The 15,905-nt window shown below is 41.1% G+C and overlaps 2 protein-coding genes across 2 annotated transcripts; one reads left to right on the top strand and one right to left on the bottom strand.

Moving 5' to 3' along the window:
- The first annotated feature begins 52 nt into the window (after positions 1 to 52).
- On the top strand, positions 53 to 5,597 carry eif3i (eukaryotic translation initiation factor 3, subunit I). Its single transcript, XM_042077407.1, has 11 exons — positions 53 to 191; positions 699 to 791; positions 897 to 984; positions 1,167 to 1,232; positions 1,429 to 1,578; positions 2,121 to 2,248; positions 2,471 to 2,581; positions 3,350 to 3,439; positions 3,537 to 3,610; positions 4,670 to 4,762; positions 5,293 to 5,597. The coding sequence occupies exons 1-11, from the start codon at positions 189 to 191 to the stop codon at positions 5,372 to 5,374; spliced, it is 978 nt and encodes a 325-aa protein (XP_041933341.1). The 5' UTR covers positions 53 to 188; the 3' UTR covers positions 5,375 to 5,597.
- Positions 5,598 to 6,658: 1,061 nt separating this feature from the next.
- hdac1 (histone deacetylase 1) lies at positions 6,659 to 15,327 on the bottom strand. The gene is made up of 14 exons (XM_042076768.1): positions 15,201 to 15,327; positions 13,701 to 13,813; positions 13,416 to 13,533; positions 11,314 to 11,388; positions 10,811 to 10,949; positions 10,222 to 10,363; positions 9,734 to 9,826; positions 9,514 to 9,622; positions 9,027 to 9,167; positions 8,713 to 8,821; positions 8,343 to 8,470; positions 7,914 to 8,063; positions 7,697 to 7,748; positions 6,659 to 7,550 (listed from the first exon to the last, which is right to left on the bottom strand). Exons 1-14 carry the CDS (start codon positions 15,250 to 15,252, stop codon positions 7,523 to 7,525), a joined length of 1,449 nt encoding a protein of 482 aa, XP_041932702.1. The 5' UTR covers positions 15,253 to 15,327; the 3' UTR covers positions 6,659 to 7,522.
- Positions 15,328 to 15,905: the final 578 nt, after the last annotated feature.

Below are 15,905 nucleotides of genomic sequence, written 5' to 3'. Positions count from 1 at the left end.
TGACCTAGTCTCATAATAGGAACACTTGCTAAGACCCTCATGAGTTACACGGAAATATATTATAGTAGCACAGGAAGTTGAGCATTTCCTTTCCGCCTCTTTACCCGGCGCTGTTTACACGCGTGCCGATTTCTTTTTAGGAAATTGTCTAAAATCGACAGATTCATAGGATAATCAACTCGGCAGTTATGGTAAGCAGACGCATTATGTATTTCTAATGCATTCGGAATGAGTGATGGTGTACTAGAATCTGAAAATGTTCTTTATATATTAAACACTTGCCTGGCTAAATAGCTAACAAGCCAACTGTCCAGCTATGTCTTTTTCAATAGCTAACGGTTTGACTCAGATAAAACAGGTTATACGATCATTCAAGTCTACAACATTTAATATATCTAGTTTGACTTTTGTTATGAATCACCTGTATATTCATCAATCAACTTATATTCAATCAACTTCACCTTAACTTAACCTACAACAGAATTACCAATGAACGTTAGCAGATGGCATAGATAGAGGCTATGATCAATTTCGGACGAATTTGAGGTTTTTTCTCGTTATTGTTATGTATACGGTGTATGTAAGACTATATACCTATTGTATTACTTGTGGTACTTAACGTTGGTTGACTTGAATACACAATATGTTCATCCTGATTCATGAATGAATTGACTGTCATTATTTTTTTCCCTCTATAGAAACCCATTCTGTTACAGGGCCATGAAAGGGCCATCACACAAATCAAATACAACAGGGAGGGCGACCTTTTGTTTTCCGTTGCCAAGGACCCCGTAAGTTTAATGGCATACATTTGTCTGACTTTTACATTTTGACTTGAGCATCCATGTCTAGCAATATGGATGTTGGGGATATGCTCACATCTTTTCCTTGTTCAGGTGGCTAACGTGTGGTATTCTGTGAACGGAGAAAGGCTGGGCACATACAATGGACACACTGGTGCCGTATGGTGTGTAGATTGTGACTGTATCCTTTCCCAAATAAATCTGCATTTAAGATATTACTGCCTGCCTTTTTATTGGTGCAATTTGGAATGTCATATATTGTCACTCATTTCCTGATATCGAACCTGATTGCTTTGGGTATGGTTATTTCACCCAAACTGGAAATGTAGAGCATTGGTGTGTTGTCCTTAATAATTACCACAGGGGATACCAAGCATGTGTTGACAGGTTCTGCTGACAACAGTTGTAGACTGTGGGATTGTGAGACGGGTAAGTTGAAAAACACCGGACCTCTGGAGGTCATATTAAGCATGTTCTTTGTTCATATGTTAACATCTTCTTAAATGGCAGTTCAATTATACATAACTGATTTTAATCTCCACATGTGTATGCTGGTCATTGATGGTTGGCCATTGCATCTGAAAGCTTTAACACTATGGATCTGTGTGTGTGTGTTTTTGTGTAGGTAAACAGCTTGCGCTCCTGGAAACGAGTTCTGCTGTGAGGACCTGTGGCTTTGACTTCAGTGGTAACATAATCATGTTCTCCACCGATAAGCAGATGGGTTACCAGTGCTTCCTGAACTTCTTTGACCTAAGGGACCCTCAGCAGATCGGTAGGTACAATGCTGCACACACCTCCATATCGGTTCCCTTTATGTCATCCAGCAAAAATATATGTACCTTTTTCCTTGATCATGTTTTCTTGATATAGGATGTCTTTACCAAAAATCTTCACACGTTCCTTACTAGTTCACAGAGTTTCTTTTATTTTGATCTTTTTTTGGACATCATGTTTGCTTAAGATATTCATTGTCCAGAACATAAGTCACCTTTAGTGAAAAATGTAAAGTTGTTGCAGTTTTCATTCAGTTCTGCAAATTCCACATACAATACAGTTACAGTGTCTGAAACATGTTCAAAATGGTATTCATATAAATGCACATTTACGTTATACGTGTAAGCTGCCAGGGTTTGCTGTCACTTAACCACATTTATAATAGAAGTATTTGATGTTTTTTATTATTATTTTTTATTACTGTCAGTCACATTTTCATGACTATAATATAGATCATGAATTCCCTCTGGAGTGACCTGTAAGTATCATTAAAGGCATTTGTTGACCTTACCCTCTAATGTTCCCTGGTCTCTTCCTCAGAGGACAACCAGCCCTACCACTCAGTGCCCTGCAATGAATCGAAGATCACCAGTGCTGTCTGGGGACCCCTGGGGGAGTTCGTCATTGCTGGCCATGAAAGTGGCGAGATCAACCAGTTCAGTGCCAAGGTACAGAATGCTTGCATTTCATTTCCCTTATCATTACATTAGCACAAATATGTGTGTATGTTTCTTAACGATCCAGACTTGCAAATGTCACCTAATTCAATATTGACAGATCTTATGTTAATTTTTCTGTGTGTGTTTGTGTATGTGTTTGTGTGTGTGTGTGTGTTTGTGTGTGTGTGTGCGCGTGTGTGCGTGCGTGCGCGCGTGTACCTGCGCACACAGTCTGGGGAGATTCTGAAGACAGTGAAGGAACACACAAAGCAGATCAATGACATCCAGTCGTCTGTGGATCTCACCATGATCGTCACCGCCTCCAAAGACTGCACCGCCAAGGTAGGAGAACTCGCTCTCACTGGACATTCACAGACATGGGGCTGTTTAAACTCTACTGTGAGCATCAGTAAGGGTAAGAGAGCTAAAGGAATGAATGGGTGCCGGGTAGTGGACACTTGGTGCCTAATCACCTGTGTATGGCGAGGACAACTTGCTGTGCTGTCCTGTTGTATGCTTGCTGGACTGGGTCCCAGCCTGGAGCAGGCGATTTTCTGTCATGTCTGTGAATGTACCAGCCTCTTTGAGCACCACAATATTAGAAAGAATGCAGTGAAGGTACACAGATGATTGCTGCCATAGCAAGGTGTTGGAGTGGTCTATATGTAATGAGACGGGTGATGGTGGATTACCACATGGTCAAGGTGATGTACTCTGCAACTATTTGAATGTTTTTGTTGATAATTCTAGTCAATAATAGTATGTGTTCAGACATCTTTTGGCTCAAGTATGTTCTCAGCACTTCCAGAAAAAATACTATTTTCCTTGCAGAACAAAAGTGGTTCATATCAGATGAACCAAGATCATGTCCTCATTATGAAGCTCTGTAATAGGATTAAATACTTTGTCTGTAATAGAATTAAATGCCTGTCTTTGATTCCTCACAACCTGCCTAATTTACTCTAGGCCAACCGGAGTGGTATAATCAAGTACATACAGCATCATAAACACAGGAGATGTGTATATATCCATAGAAGGAGAAGTGTGCCCCCCCCAAAAAACACTTCCTGTTCTCAGAAAGTCATTGCCATGTTGCATTTGTCCTCACAGCTTTTTGACTCCACGTCACTTGATCACATCAAGTCCTTCAAGACAGAGAGACCCGTCAACTCCGCTGCCATCTCTCCCAGCATGGACCATGTAAGACCAACAGCACCCCTCAGCCAGCCCGGCTTAGAATCTGTATTTGTATGTGTGATTGAAAGCCCTGACCTGTCTGTCTCTATGATGTGTGCAGGTGGTCATGGGTGGTGGTCAAGAGGCCATGGAGGTCACAACCACATCCACGAGGATTGGCAAGTTCGAGGCCAGGTGAGCCCTCGCTTGTACTAGTCAGTGTATATATATATATATATACCTGTTTGCAAAAGCCTCCCTTTTAGCTAAAATAAGTAAATCAATTATCTTTAATGTGGGGGCATGTAAACTACTAACACTGGGTATAATAACATCTTTCAGCAGATGTTGAGTAAAGATAAGGGCAGAAAAAAACAACATGTACTCATTAAGTGCAATTTATAAGGAACATGTTTTTCCTTCTCAAGAAACTGTTAATTCTTTAAGAAATAGGAGCTGACACTACTTTGTCTATTTCTTATTAGGGAATATGCATAAAGCCAGTAAACCCTTAAATGAGTTGGACATAGAAATCTCATCTCAGTTTGATACCACAAAATATTGATTACTTCTCACTTGAGGAGGCTGTCAGGTCTTGTTAGTGTCAGAATGCCACTAACAAGGTTATCCCATTTGCTACGGGTGCACTCATCCACAAACTTTCTGGTCCCTGAGGATACCACCTTGAGGTGTAGGAATAAAATGAGAATTTCACCTTAAATTCACCTTTCATGCACCACTTACCTAATGAACCAGACTACGTAGGTGACTTAAACTTAAGCCACCGTTTCCCAACCTTTGGTCGGGACCCCATGTGTGGTCACCTAAAATTCAAATGGGGTCGGCTGATATAGGGTATCTTACAATTGACCAGTACATTACATAAAAATATATATATACATTACATACAAAAAAATATATTAAAAAATAAACCCCATGATATCCACGTTAAGTAACTAATCGGATCCTTCATTACAATCGATCTATGTAAAAATAAACTTAGACACCCCGCATTAGATCATAGGTAATAAAAAAAGCGTTTGCGAACGGTTGCCTATGTTTGCAAATTTAAACGCACCAATGGTTTTGAATCATCTTGTCATATCCAGCACCCAATAGTCTGCACAAGCCATTCATTTGTCAGTTGCAAAGGTTTTAATTTAATACGGAAAGCCCTCTGACCTGTCTGTACTCTAGTTATGTGGTTGAAGTTCTAAGGATGTGGTGTGTTTTATCTGTTCTGCCGCCTTCTAGGTTCTTCCATGCGGCCTATGAAGAGGAGTTTGGAAGAGTAAAGGGACATTTCGGTCCCATCAACTGTGTAGCTTTCCACCCAGATGGGAAAAGGTAAGAAAAAACTATCTTCTCACACAGCAGTCCACATTAGATTTTAAGAGATTCTGTTTGTCTCTTCCGTTGGACCTTTCCCCCCTCAAATACTAAGATCAACTACCTATTCTGTTACTCTGTAATAACACAACAGGTCATTTCTTTGTGATATGACTCGCCATTTGATTGCCTCTCTGGTTGGCATCTAAATGTCTGCACTATCACTATCCTGTGGTTATCTTGTGTTGTAGGTAAATATGTATTGTTTGTTGTTGCCTGTTGTTTGTTGTATGATCTCTTTGTTCACTGTAGCTTGAATGTCAGTCGCCAAGTGTAAATCACTTTGGATTAAAGCGTCGGCTAAAATGAATAAATGTAAAGGTGAAAGTATTGAGGCGGTGGATATACTGTAGAGACGTGCATTTTCAGATAGTTAAGGATGTTGATTTTTAAAGATGCCAGAGGAGGTCAAGATATGTGGTATGGTATGGTGTGGGTGTGGTTGCAATTGGTGCCAACGTTTTTTTTTTTTTGTGTGTGTGTTACAGTTATAGCAGTGGAGGAGAGGACGGATACACCAGAATTCACTACTTCGACCCCCAGTATTTCGACTTCGAGCTGGAGGCGTAGACAGCTTCGAAAGCAGCAACATTCCATCTGAGCGCTGACCCCAGATCAGTCGTACGGCAGCGTGTCAGCAGCACACTGCGAAGCAGCTCCAACCATCGGCTGCACTTATGCATTTCTGGTTTTTGTATGCTTGGTTTTACTTCAACACATCACTCTCTATGAGCCTTACTCCAGGGTCTATTAAATTAATGGATATTGCTAATAAAAACTTGGTTTTGAGGCATTATGTTTTTTACTGGTTTGTTTTGCTCTTCATGCAAATGTTTGGCTGAAGTGAAATGTGTTGCACATCCTTCAGTGTGATGACACTGTCTTAGAGTTATGATTAGGTAGTGGTATCAAACATTTGTTCCTTTATAGGTAATCATTAAATATAAGTATTTTAGAAATCTTAAACGCCCTAGCCCATCCTGAATCCCAGGCCTGTGCCTGAGAATTTAGGTTGCCTTCCCACTCGGTCTGTTTAACTGGACCGTACCCGAGTGTGATCACTCCCCCCCTAGCCCTGACCGAGCTGGTCTCTGTTCACATTATATTTTTGCATAGTCCGTTTGTCATAAACACTAACTTCTTTTTTCCACTATCGCTTGACAACGTTGCAAAAACGGCAGTTTATTTCCTGATTTTGGAACAGATAGCATTTAACTGCACTGGAGTTCTAACGAACCGTACCCCAGACCACTGTTTTCTAACGGACTCTGGTCCACACCCAGGTTCGGCATGTGTTCACATTAGCAAAAATCACCTAACCATCGGTCCAAACGAACTCAGGTCTGGACCAAACGGTCTAGTGTGAATGCACCCTTAGAGCCTTGTGATAATCACTATTTCAAAAATGAATATGGTGAATTCATGCAACAAACCAACTGTTAACCTTTAATCTGGTGTTTTCTGGTGTAATCTGGTTGCAGTCAAATTCCAGGCATGGAATTGTTAATCAGTAAAAGTAAAGGAAGTTATGAAACTTGGTTTTGTCTAATACACATCTAAACTCATCTATATAATACATAGCATATCTATATTGCACATAGCTTGCTCTTGGGTGCTCCTTGTTGGTGCCCCCCCCCCCCCCCCCCCCCAATTCCAATCCTCCCTCACCTTACTTATGCAGCCCTTGCCACTTAATCTACTAAACCCCTCTTCTACTGCACTTTTTACCCCCTTCCCCCCTCCCCCCTCTTCAGAATTTCAGAAGGTATGTCCTTGAGTAATGGAACACTTAATATGAAAAAGAACCTTGGATCACTATTGAATAATATTTACATTATTGATCAAGAGACATAATTTGATTTTCTTTGTTTTATTTACCAAATTCATTGTTATAGACATTTCACAACATCTGAACTTTTTGGAAACCCAAACCGGACCGCAGGTCCATCGAACCTGCTAATAGCTGCTCCCCATATAGCAGTAACGTAACATCTGCGGGTAAAGCCCTCTTCTCCCTGTGCCCCCCCACCCCTTATGTCCCCAGTCCTCCCTCCATCCAAAAGACACACAGCTACGTTCACAGCCATCAAAGCAGACATGGTAATAAAAACAAATTGTCACATTTTTTAATCTTTTTCTTAAAAACAAGGTAAAAGAATGCGGCAGCAGGAATAGGCATCCAGAGGAAGAAAAGGAGACAGTTACCAAAAAGAAAGGGGGGGAAAAAGGGGAAATGTACAAATTTGAATGTCCATGATGTGAAATAACTTAAGAGATGAAAGCCTGTGAAAGAGCCAGGGAGAGTTTGAGAGCTGGTGCGCATTGGCTGAATTGTGACTAGTTCAGGTCCGGTTTGGTTGAGGTACTGTTTTAAGCAGAAGAACAAAAACAAAAAAGGACTGATCGGATGCAAACTGAAAAATAAACATTAAAACAGAGGTGAAAATAATAGGAAGAAAAAAAAACCCATACATCTTGCATTTCAATTCACACTGGCAATGCAAAAAACTTTATACCGCTTCTTAAGAATACAAATAGTAAAATGAGTCTTAGAAAATAATTTACAGTCTTTTGCTTCCGCAATCTAACCTCTATTCTGTGTGTATGCGTGTGTGTGTGTCGATGTGTACAGTTGTGTGTGTAAGTGCATTTGTGTGTGTGTGAGGTGGGGCATCTGACAAGGTCATGCATCCACAAGGACTTCTGGGCTTCAATTTCTCAGGTTGTCTTCAGTTCTTCTTTTGGCCTAGTAATACAAGGAGTCATCAGTATCTTTTGCACCCATAAAATAAGAGAATCTTTAGCAGCAACAACAACCATCATCCTCCTCCTCCTCCACATAAAAAGCAGGACACTGGGACCAGCCGGACTAGCGTCCAGGTGTGTACTCACCCCTTTGTGTCCATTTTCTCTTCAGGTGCTTTCTCCTCTTCTTTCACTTCAGCTAGAGGCAAAACATAGGACTCTTTTAAAACACTTAAAAAAAAAAAAAAACACAATGGGGGTTGTAAAGTGATTCCTAGGCACAAACAGAAGACCATAGACAATTATAACGGCAGTGTACTAGAACGTTGATTTGTGAGGGTTGACCAAGTGAGTTGTGGCTCACCTTTCTTTTCCTCTCCGTCCTTCTCCTCCTCCGTCTTGACCCGTTTGGCCTTCTTGAAGTTGGCAGCATTCCTGCGTCCTCCGCCCTGGCCCTCGTCCTCAGAGTCGGAGAACTCCTCTTCACAGGCTATCCTCTTGTCGTGAGCACGGACTGCAAGGTAAAAGACACGCCATTATCATCTACCTCACCTGCTACATCCAGAGCCTGAATAACAGTTACACACTTGGACTTCAAGGGACGCATGGAAAAAAACAGTACGGCTGAGGGTCTCTGAAAGGATGCTATATCCAGCTATAAAGACTTAAGAGACACTTTGAAAAGTGAAAGTTGAGAAAAAGCATGCCAGGGCAGAGCACAAGGACAGGACAGAACAGAGGCCATAAGTGTACGGGCTACAAGAGAACTCTGGGTTCCTGGGACATGACATACTGGAGATGCGCTTGTCAGGGTCCTCTTCCTCGTCGCCGCTGTCCTCCTGTACAGCATCCTCTGGGATGGCCTGCATCTGCACACCAGGGGCATGGGGCAGCATGCGCAGGTTCTCAAATAGACGCTGCCTGCACGTACACACACACACACCAAGTCAATCAAATATGGCTCTTTAAACAAGCACACATGTATGTCTATGTAAAACTGTGCTTATCCTTGTTTGTATAGATGTACAGGTTTCTAAATCAAGCTTGCCATACCACTGGTGCATTTAAAGTACATGTAGATATATTTTCAAGATAAACTATTTAAAAACACACTTCTATGGTACAAAACTATATTTCTGTTCCAAAAGATAAACAACACATACTTGATCTTCTCCAGGTAGTCATTTGTGTTCTGGTTGGTCATGTTGGATGGACTGATGTGAAGTTTGAAGTCTGGGCCGAAGTACTCAAAATAGTCATTGTACGGGAGCTCTGGACATCAAAATAAGAGATTTCATCACCACCACCACTCAAACACAACAAATGTCACATAGTTGGTTTATGAATTTCAAATGACACTTTTGAAAATTGAATTTAGCAAAAAGGTAAATGTGAAACTCAGTTGAAAGGTCTTCATTTTTTTTCTTCTCATTACTACTCATGAAGTCTTCTACTGCTTGTTTGTGTCGAGGCCTACCGTTGGGGATGGTGCTGTCCAGGGCCACGGCCGTCTCATAGGTCCAGCAGCGGGCCACGTTCCTGATGGTGTAGCCTCCGCCTCCCAGCATCAGCAGGGGCAGGTTAAAGCTCTTCATGTACTCTACACACTTGGCATGGCCTACAGGAAATGCCACAACATTAACACAGGGCCAAGCCGACTATAAGATACTATATATGCAAGTTAAATAAATACTCCAAAATTGTACATATATTGAGCTAACAATTCTTTATTAAGACCTCAACAGAGCGATGTCTCAGCACGTGGCCAGATGGTCATAAGAAACCTCTCCACTACAGGGATTCAAGAAGCATTTTCCAACCATTGATTTCTTCCCCCCCCCCTCCCTTCAACACCATAATCTAGACCAACAGCTTGCATCTAGACACACATTACACAGACAGGTAATTGCTAAAACAAACGCAGACAGGTGTTCTCCAGTCTTAAAAGAGGCTTGCTCTTGTACCTTTGATGGTGAGGTTGAAGCAACCCAGCCTGTCTCCAGACAGCGAGTCGGCTCCACACTGAAGCACCACAGCACTGGGCTGGTACATCTCCATCACTTTGGCCATGATCTGCCCAGAAACACACACCGTTAGGCATTACACATTTGGGCTAGAGCTGCCTCGCTAAAAAAAAAAAAAAAAAAATTACCAAAGTAAAATGAAGACTCAAGAGATACTAACAGGCTTAAAGATGGCCTCATAAGATTCATCATCGATACCATCCCTGAGGGGGTAGTTCACAGCATAGTATTTGCCTTTTCCTGCTCCAATGTCCTGTAAAAAAAGAAAAGAAACTTCAGTCAGTCCACACCTTTACACAGTTATCCATTCCAACATATCTGAATTTAAATGGCTACTAAAGTAAGTGCATGTTGTGTGTGATGTCTATATGCTACTGAGACCCTTGAATTTCCCCTTGGGGATCAATAAAGTATCTATCTATCTATCTATCTATAATAAACTGGACTTTGAAAACCAGCGATGTTTTACATCCCATACAAAACAAATCTCACCATGCACCAGTAAGTCATAATTCAAGCGTTTTACTTCATAAAATGCAACCAGCCAGCAATGCAAGCTGACAGGTTTGATGTCGAATTACTAAAACAGCAAATGTGTTTGAAGGCCATTTCATGAAGTTGCGCAAGATCTCAGGGACGGGCACTCACTCTGAGATCTCCTGTGCCAGGGAAGTACTCCCCGTACTTGTGGAAGGACACGGTCATGACACGGTCTGTGGTGTAGAACGCCTCCTCCACACCGTCACCATGGTGAATGTCAATGTCTATGTACAGCACTCTCTGATGGTACCTGAAGCAGGGAGGCAGCAGACAGTTAAAACTAGATCAACCGCTTTTAAAAACACCAGTGAAATGATTTGATCAGGACATTAAGGTACTTGGCAGATGCTCTTATCCAAAGCTAAACATAAAGGTCAGACATGACATGATACAAAGCATGCAACTTCAGTGAAATCTCATCTCAAGTCCACTTCAAATCAATTATATCCGATTGCTGATTCTGTTGTATTCTACTCTAAGAGATAGATATTATATCTTCTATTAAGGGACAAGTTGTCATACACTGACTGTGCTTCTGCCTCAAACATATTGTCTACTGAAAGAACATTTGCCACAACGCTAAAAAGACACACTAGACATAAAACACAATTTTTGGTCACCGTGTAAAGCTGAGGGACAAGGGCACTAGCAATCAGCTATGTATCACTATAGGCATAACAGCTCAAAGAGCACTCACTTCAGCAGCTCCAGGATGGCTAAAACGATGTCGTTGACATAACAGAACCCAGACGCCTCAGACTTCTTGGCATGGTGAAGGCCTCCTGCCCAGTTGATGGCAATGTCTGTCTGCTGTTTGTTCAGCTTCACTGCTCCAGCTATAAATCACACACACACACACACACACAAACAATACTGGTGATTAGTAAAAACATGGACAGGTCTAAATTTCTGCATTCTTGCTGAGCGGTTCTGATCAGCCCTTCTTCTTAGGTCCCCATCTACAACAGACTGCTGATCCATAAGGTGTTGAAAACAAAGGTTAAACCATAAGAGTATAGACACTTTCTAGGGTGGTTTTGCAGGGTGAAGTACTCTCCATTCCAGCAGTATGTGGTTGTTATACCCAATATTTTCATATTTTTAATAGTTTTAATATCTCCATTATGAGAAAAGTCTTCAAAGCCTTGTGTGCACATCAGACGCACACATCAAAACTCAAACACACACACAGACACTTACCAACAGAGCCACCTGTTGAGAGCTGACAGAACTCAAATAAACCGTCAAACACGGGACAATCCTCTCCCACATTAACTGTGAAGCAGAAAAAAAAACAGAAGATTAACAGTAGTCCAACAATAAGATGAACAGCAGGCCAACGTGCAACCCTCCATCAATTTACTACCCACTAAACCCTACCAATAGTTTGGTTCAATTCATATCCTGAGGTTTATCAGTCTATTCATCAGGAAGTTAAAGCATTTAAGGTTTATGGTAATGGTACTATTGCAGGCGTGTGATAATGTGGTAAAGACTGGATTCAGGATTACAGACTAAGAGCTTTTTTTTCCTAAAACGGATGTTATGCGTTTCTTTTGGAAGGCAAACCCCTGAATCGGTTTAAATGTACTGTGAACCGGTCTGGCCCGATTTTTAAAATAACAAATCGGTTTAAAGCTGCAGCGGAAAACCTACCGTTACAAATGATGTTACTTTGAAAATCATAAGACCGACCCTGATTCGCTAACACACACAAACAGAGCGTCTAGCGTTCTCCAACGAGGGTGAGTAGCGTCACTTCTACAGTGGCAACAAACTAGTTGTCGAGTTTAGTGAAATGCAGCATGGACTAATAACGTGTGTGACATTAACGTGTGTGTTGCAGTATCTTGAAAGAAGTCATATATTCAGTCATAAGCACTAGCCTCTAACCTAGCTTCTTAGGCTGCAAAAAACACCCCTTGTCTTTGTGGTAACTTTGTTAAGCCTCCTCTTCTCATCGGTCCAGTGCACATCTGAAAGATGACTGGGGAGGGAGGGTAATATTGCCTACCTGTCATTGTTGATGTGACAAACTCGCTTTTGACAACATGTGTAAGTAGCCTCCTTGTTTATGAAAGGTGATCCAGACACCCTTTCTCCCCTGGCACTCGAAATTAAGCCAAAGCAACAGCTTACACCACTGAGGTTTTAAACTATTGTGACTGGCTTAGCAGCTAAGCGTACATGAACTGAGAACATGACATGAATGTATAGATCTCTATTAATTGGCGTAGTGATTTCGTTTAGAGACATTTGGCAAAGTTGTTAATATCAAAATGTTTGTTCAGTCTTTCAATCCAGTCAAGTCTTTGTGTCTTTTGGAGAAATTATAAACCCAATGACATGCAATTGTAATTTTGCTCATGCCTTAAAGGTTGTATCAGCGATAGCGGGGATACGTCACTTCTGTTGATGTTCAAACAAAACAGAGAGCTAGCTAGCTACTCCCTCCCCCTCCCGTGCAATTAAAACTCTCCTAAATGCACATCTCGTCGGTTATTGGTTGAAACACTTTATGTTGCCTTTGAGTGGGTTGCCAACCCTTGTTGGTAGCAATTGTTTTTGTGTACAGATCTCGGAGCCTAGGCTGCCTACGGAGACACGTTTTTTTGACGGCCTGCTTATGGAGCAGACAGCTAGCGGGTCGTTAGGAAAGATTAGATGAATGTGATAATTTATGTTTGGGCCTTTTTTGGGCCTGAAATCGCTGATACAACCTTTAAAGTAACAAAAAAGACTTTATTGCCTACCCATTTGATAATTATTAATATAATTAAATACTATATAATGGAAAATAAAAATTGAAAATAAACAAATGTGAAGAACTGTTTTGCATTTTGGGGCCCAATTACATCGTACCGAATCGTTCTGTATTAAAACTTGACTCTGAATCGTATCATAGCTTATCCATCTAGATACGTATAGAATCGTCATATAAGGGAGAGATGCACACCCATACAGATTACCATTGACACTGGTGGTATTTCAGGCAAGAGCTGCACACACATAGAATCAATCACGTCATCATTTGGAAAAAAAAAAAAACATGAAAAAAATATCCATTTGAGGGAGCTAAAACTCTGTTTACATGTAAACGAAAGGCCCAAGCGCATATAAAAAATATGCGTTTATCACAAACATCTACATACGTGTAAACAAGCCCTAAACCCTTCATTATTCTCATCATCACAGCAGAGGGTTCTCTTATGAATTAAAAACAATGTTTTTATCTGTGATATACTTCAAGTAACAATGAATAACAGTGTCTGCCATATGAATGTAAATAGTAGTCTACTTACATCTTTGCATCTGTTTACTATACTCAGACATGTTGTCAGGCCGGATGGAGCGTAGGAATTTGATGTAGTCATCACTGTGATACTTGGTCATTTCCTCGCCATTGGCCTTGTGAGGTCTCTATATGGGTGGGGTGGGGGTGCAGGACACAAAAGACATCAGTCTCACAATATAAGCGTATCAATACAAACCTCACATTTGCAATCAGATTCTTAGGCACTTTTTCTGATACACATACAACATTATAGGGAGGGGGGGGGGGGGGGAGAGAGATGCATATGGCTTACATAGATTTCCATCTTCCTGTAGAGCCCATAGTTGAGCAGGAGATTGTGGGTCATGCGAATTCTGTGGGGCTTCATGGGATGGCCCTGGCCATAGTAGTAGTTCCCAACATCACCTGGATGGTAACAAAAAAAAAGAAAGAAAGAGAGAGATGGACTCATTGTGCTCCAAATGATGAATGATGTAGAGGTCCTTTTTAAATATTGAATGTCCTTTTTTTTGCAAAGCACAGGCTAAAAGGGAAGACTTGCAGATGTGTCAATGTACTGTGCACCACAGGAATGTCAGCACCATGGTCGAGGGCTATAAAGAAACAGGCAATATACCCTTGTGACTGATACAGGCTGTTGCTGTGATTTCAAGTGTCTGCTAGAAACTGCATCTTGCTTGTTACAATTGACTGTTCACTCATCGCCCACAGGCTAAAACTTAAGTGTTAATTTCCTTCAGCAGGTGTGCATATTTTTACGTATTTAGATAAAGGGATAACAATGAAATGGCCAATTCAAGTCCAACGACAATCTCTTATTGCTAGTCATTTAAATGTGACTTTACTGGGCGAGTTATTTTTCAATCTGTTGCCCTAGATTTTCTCAGTAACAAAAAAAATCCGAATAGTTAGTCGCATTTCTGTAACGTCAAGTGTTTACAATCAAGTGGCAAAAATGTAATGCTAATGCATAATGAACACATTCATAGGAGTGTTCGCATCCGTTCTTTGTGTGCATCACTCGAAAGTGTGCAACAGGCTACATGCAATCCAGCACGTAACTCTACCGCTGCATAGGTGGGATTAAATAGGTTTAAAAGGCCGGTCGGTAAATTACATGCAAGCTGATGCACATCAAAGTTAGGAGGACGCATTATCAGAAAGAGGAAACAGGCTAGCTTGCTAGGCCAAATAAGCTGCTAATGAACCTTTGATGTAAACGTGGTAAATTACCACTAAAGGACAACAGCACACTAAGTTTGTGGTCTGACCGAGAAACATTAACAGCTGCCTAACGTCTGTCAACGACCCAAATATTTAGGACTTCTTAGCACGAAGAATAAAGCTGGAGGATGCTAGTCAAATGATGTTGGCAGGCTAACTAGCGGACCAGCCACACAGCTAGCTTGCTGGCTAACGAGTTGTGGAATCCCTGGAAGCATACAAAACCAGCTAGACAGTCACACAAGTCCGGAACTGAGAGCAGACCACATGTAAATTAACTATAGTTTTATGGTAAGTATAACCGTTAAGTCCTTAACAGAATATCAAGACAACTCTTCACGCTAACGGGATGCTGCACGCCTCCCTGCAGCGAAGACAATTAGCTAACAAGAGTGAGCTAGCCTATAGCAATTACATAGCCAAGCGGCTAGCCGGTTGAACTCGTTTACTTGCTACAATCAGTTCATAAAAGAGAGCGATTAATGATGTCTCACTCTAAATATCTAACTTCACGTTTCCCTACTGCTTCTCTGTGTATATTCAGATGAGGCGTTATCCTATTCCTTACCATCATAATAATAGCAAACTTTCTTCTTTGTTCCTTGAGAAGTCAGCGCCATTTTACCTCCAATTACTGCCTGAGCCTGCCGGGCTTTCTACGCAATGACTAACTTCAGTCGGAACTTGCATTTAGTGCATTTCTACCAATCGCATTACATCTTTCACATCTGGGGCGTTCCGTCTGCAATTTGGACCAACCACTTCGCGGTACTGAAGTGTTTTCTTCACAGAGATGTCTCAGACTTCAGTAACCAAATCACAAAACGATTAAAAAAAAAAAAAAAAAAAAAAAAAAACCGAAGATGGCGTTATGTTATAAGAAATATATAATGAAAGACAACATTTGATGTTAGGAATGTCTTGACGCTACTTGACAAGCTCTCTGTGCGTGTTCAGACACCTTGCTGCAGAAGTCCTCAACATAGTTAAAGTAGCCTAAATTGCATAGGCCTACACCAACACATTAAACACTTTGCCTACATTACTTTTAGGCCTTACGTTACAATACATTAATCTCTTTTTTAAAACTCAGATTTGCCCAGCACAAACTGCCTAGTTCCCACTTTTGTCAGACTTGATTTTTGTCTGATTTATTTAGCCTAAGCTTTTTCATTTCAAATATCAGACATCCAGGCAGTGGTGTAGTGCTAAAATAAGAGGTGTGTAAACTATGAATTCTGTGATCATGGTAAGGTGGACTGCGCAGTATTGG

This window comes from Alosa sapidissima, chromosome 21 (assembly GCF_018492685.1).
Source record: "Alosa sapidissima isolate fAloSap1 chromosome 21, fAloSap1.pri, whole genome shotgun sequence".
NCBI lineage: Eukaryota > Metazoa > Chordata > Actinopteri > Clupeiformes > Clupeidae > Alosa > Alosa sapidissima.
The sequence above is the reverse complement of the archived record's forward strand: the minus strand, read 5'-3'. Positions and strand labels throughout refer to the sequence as shown.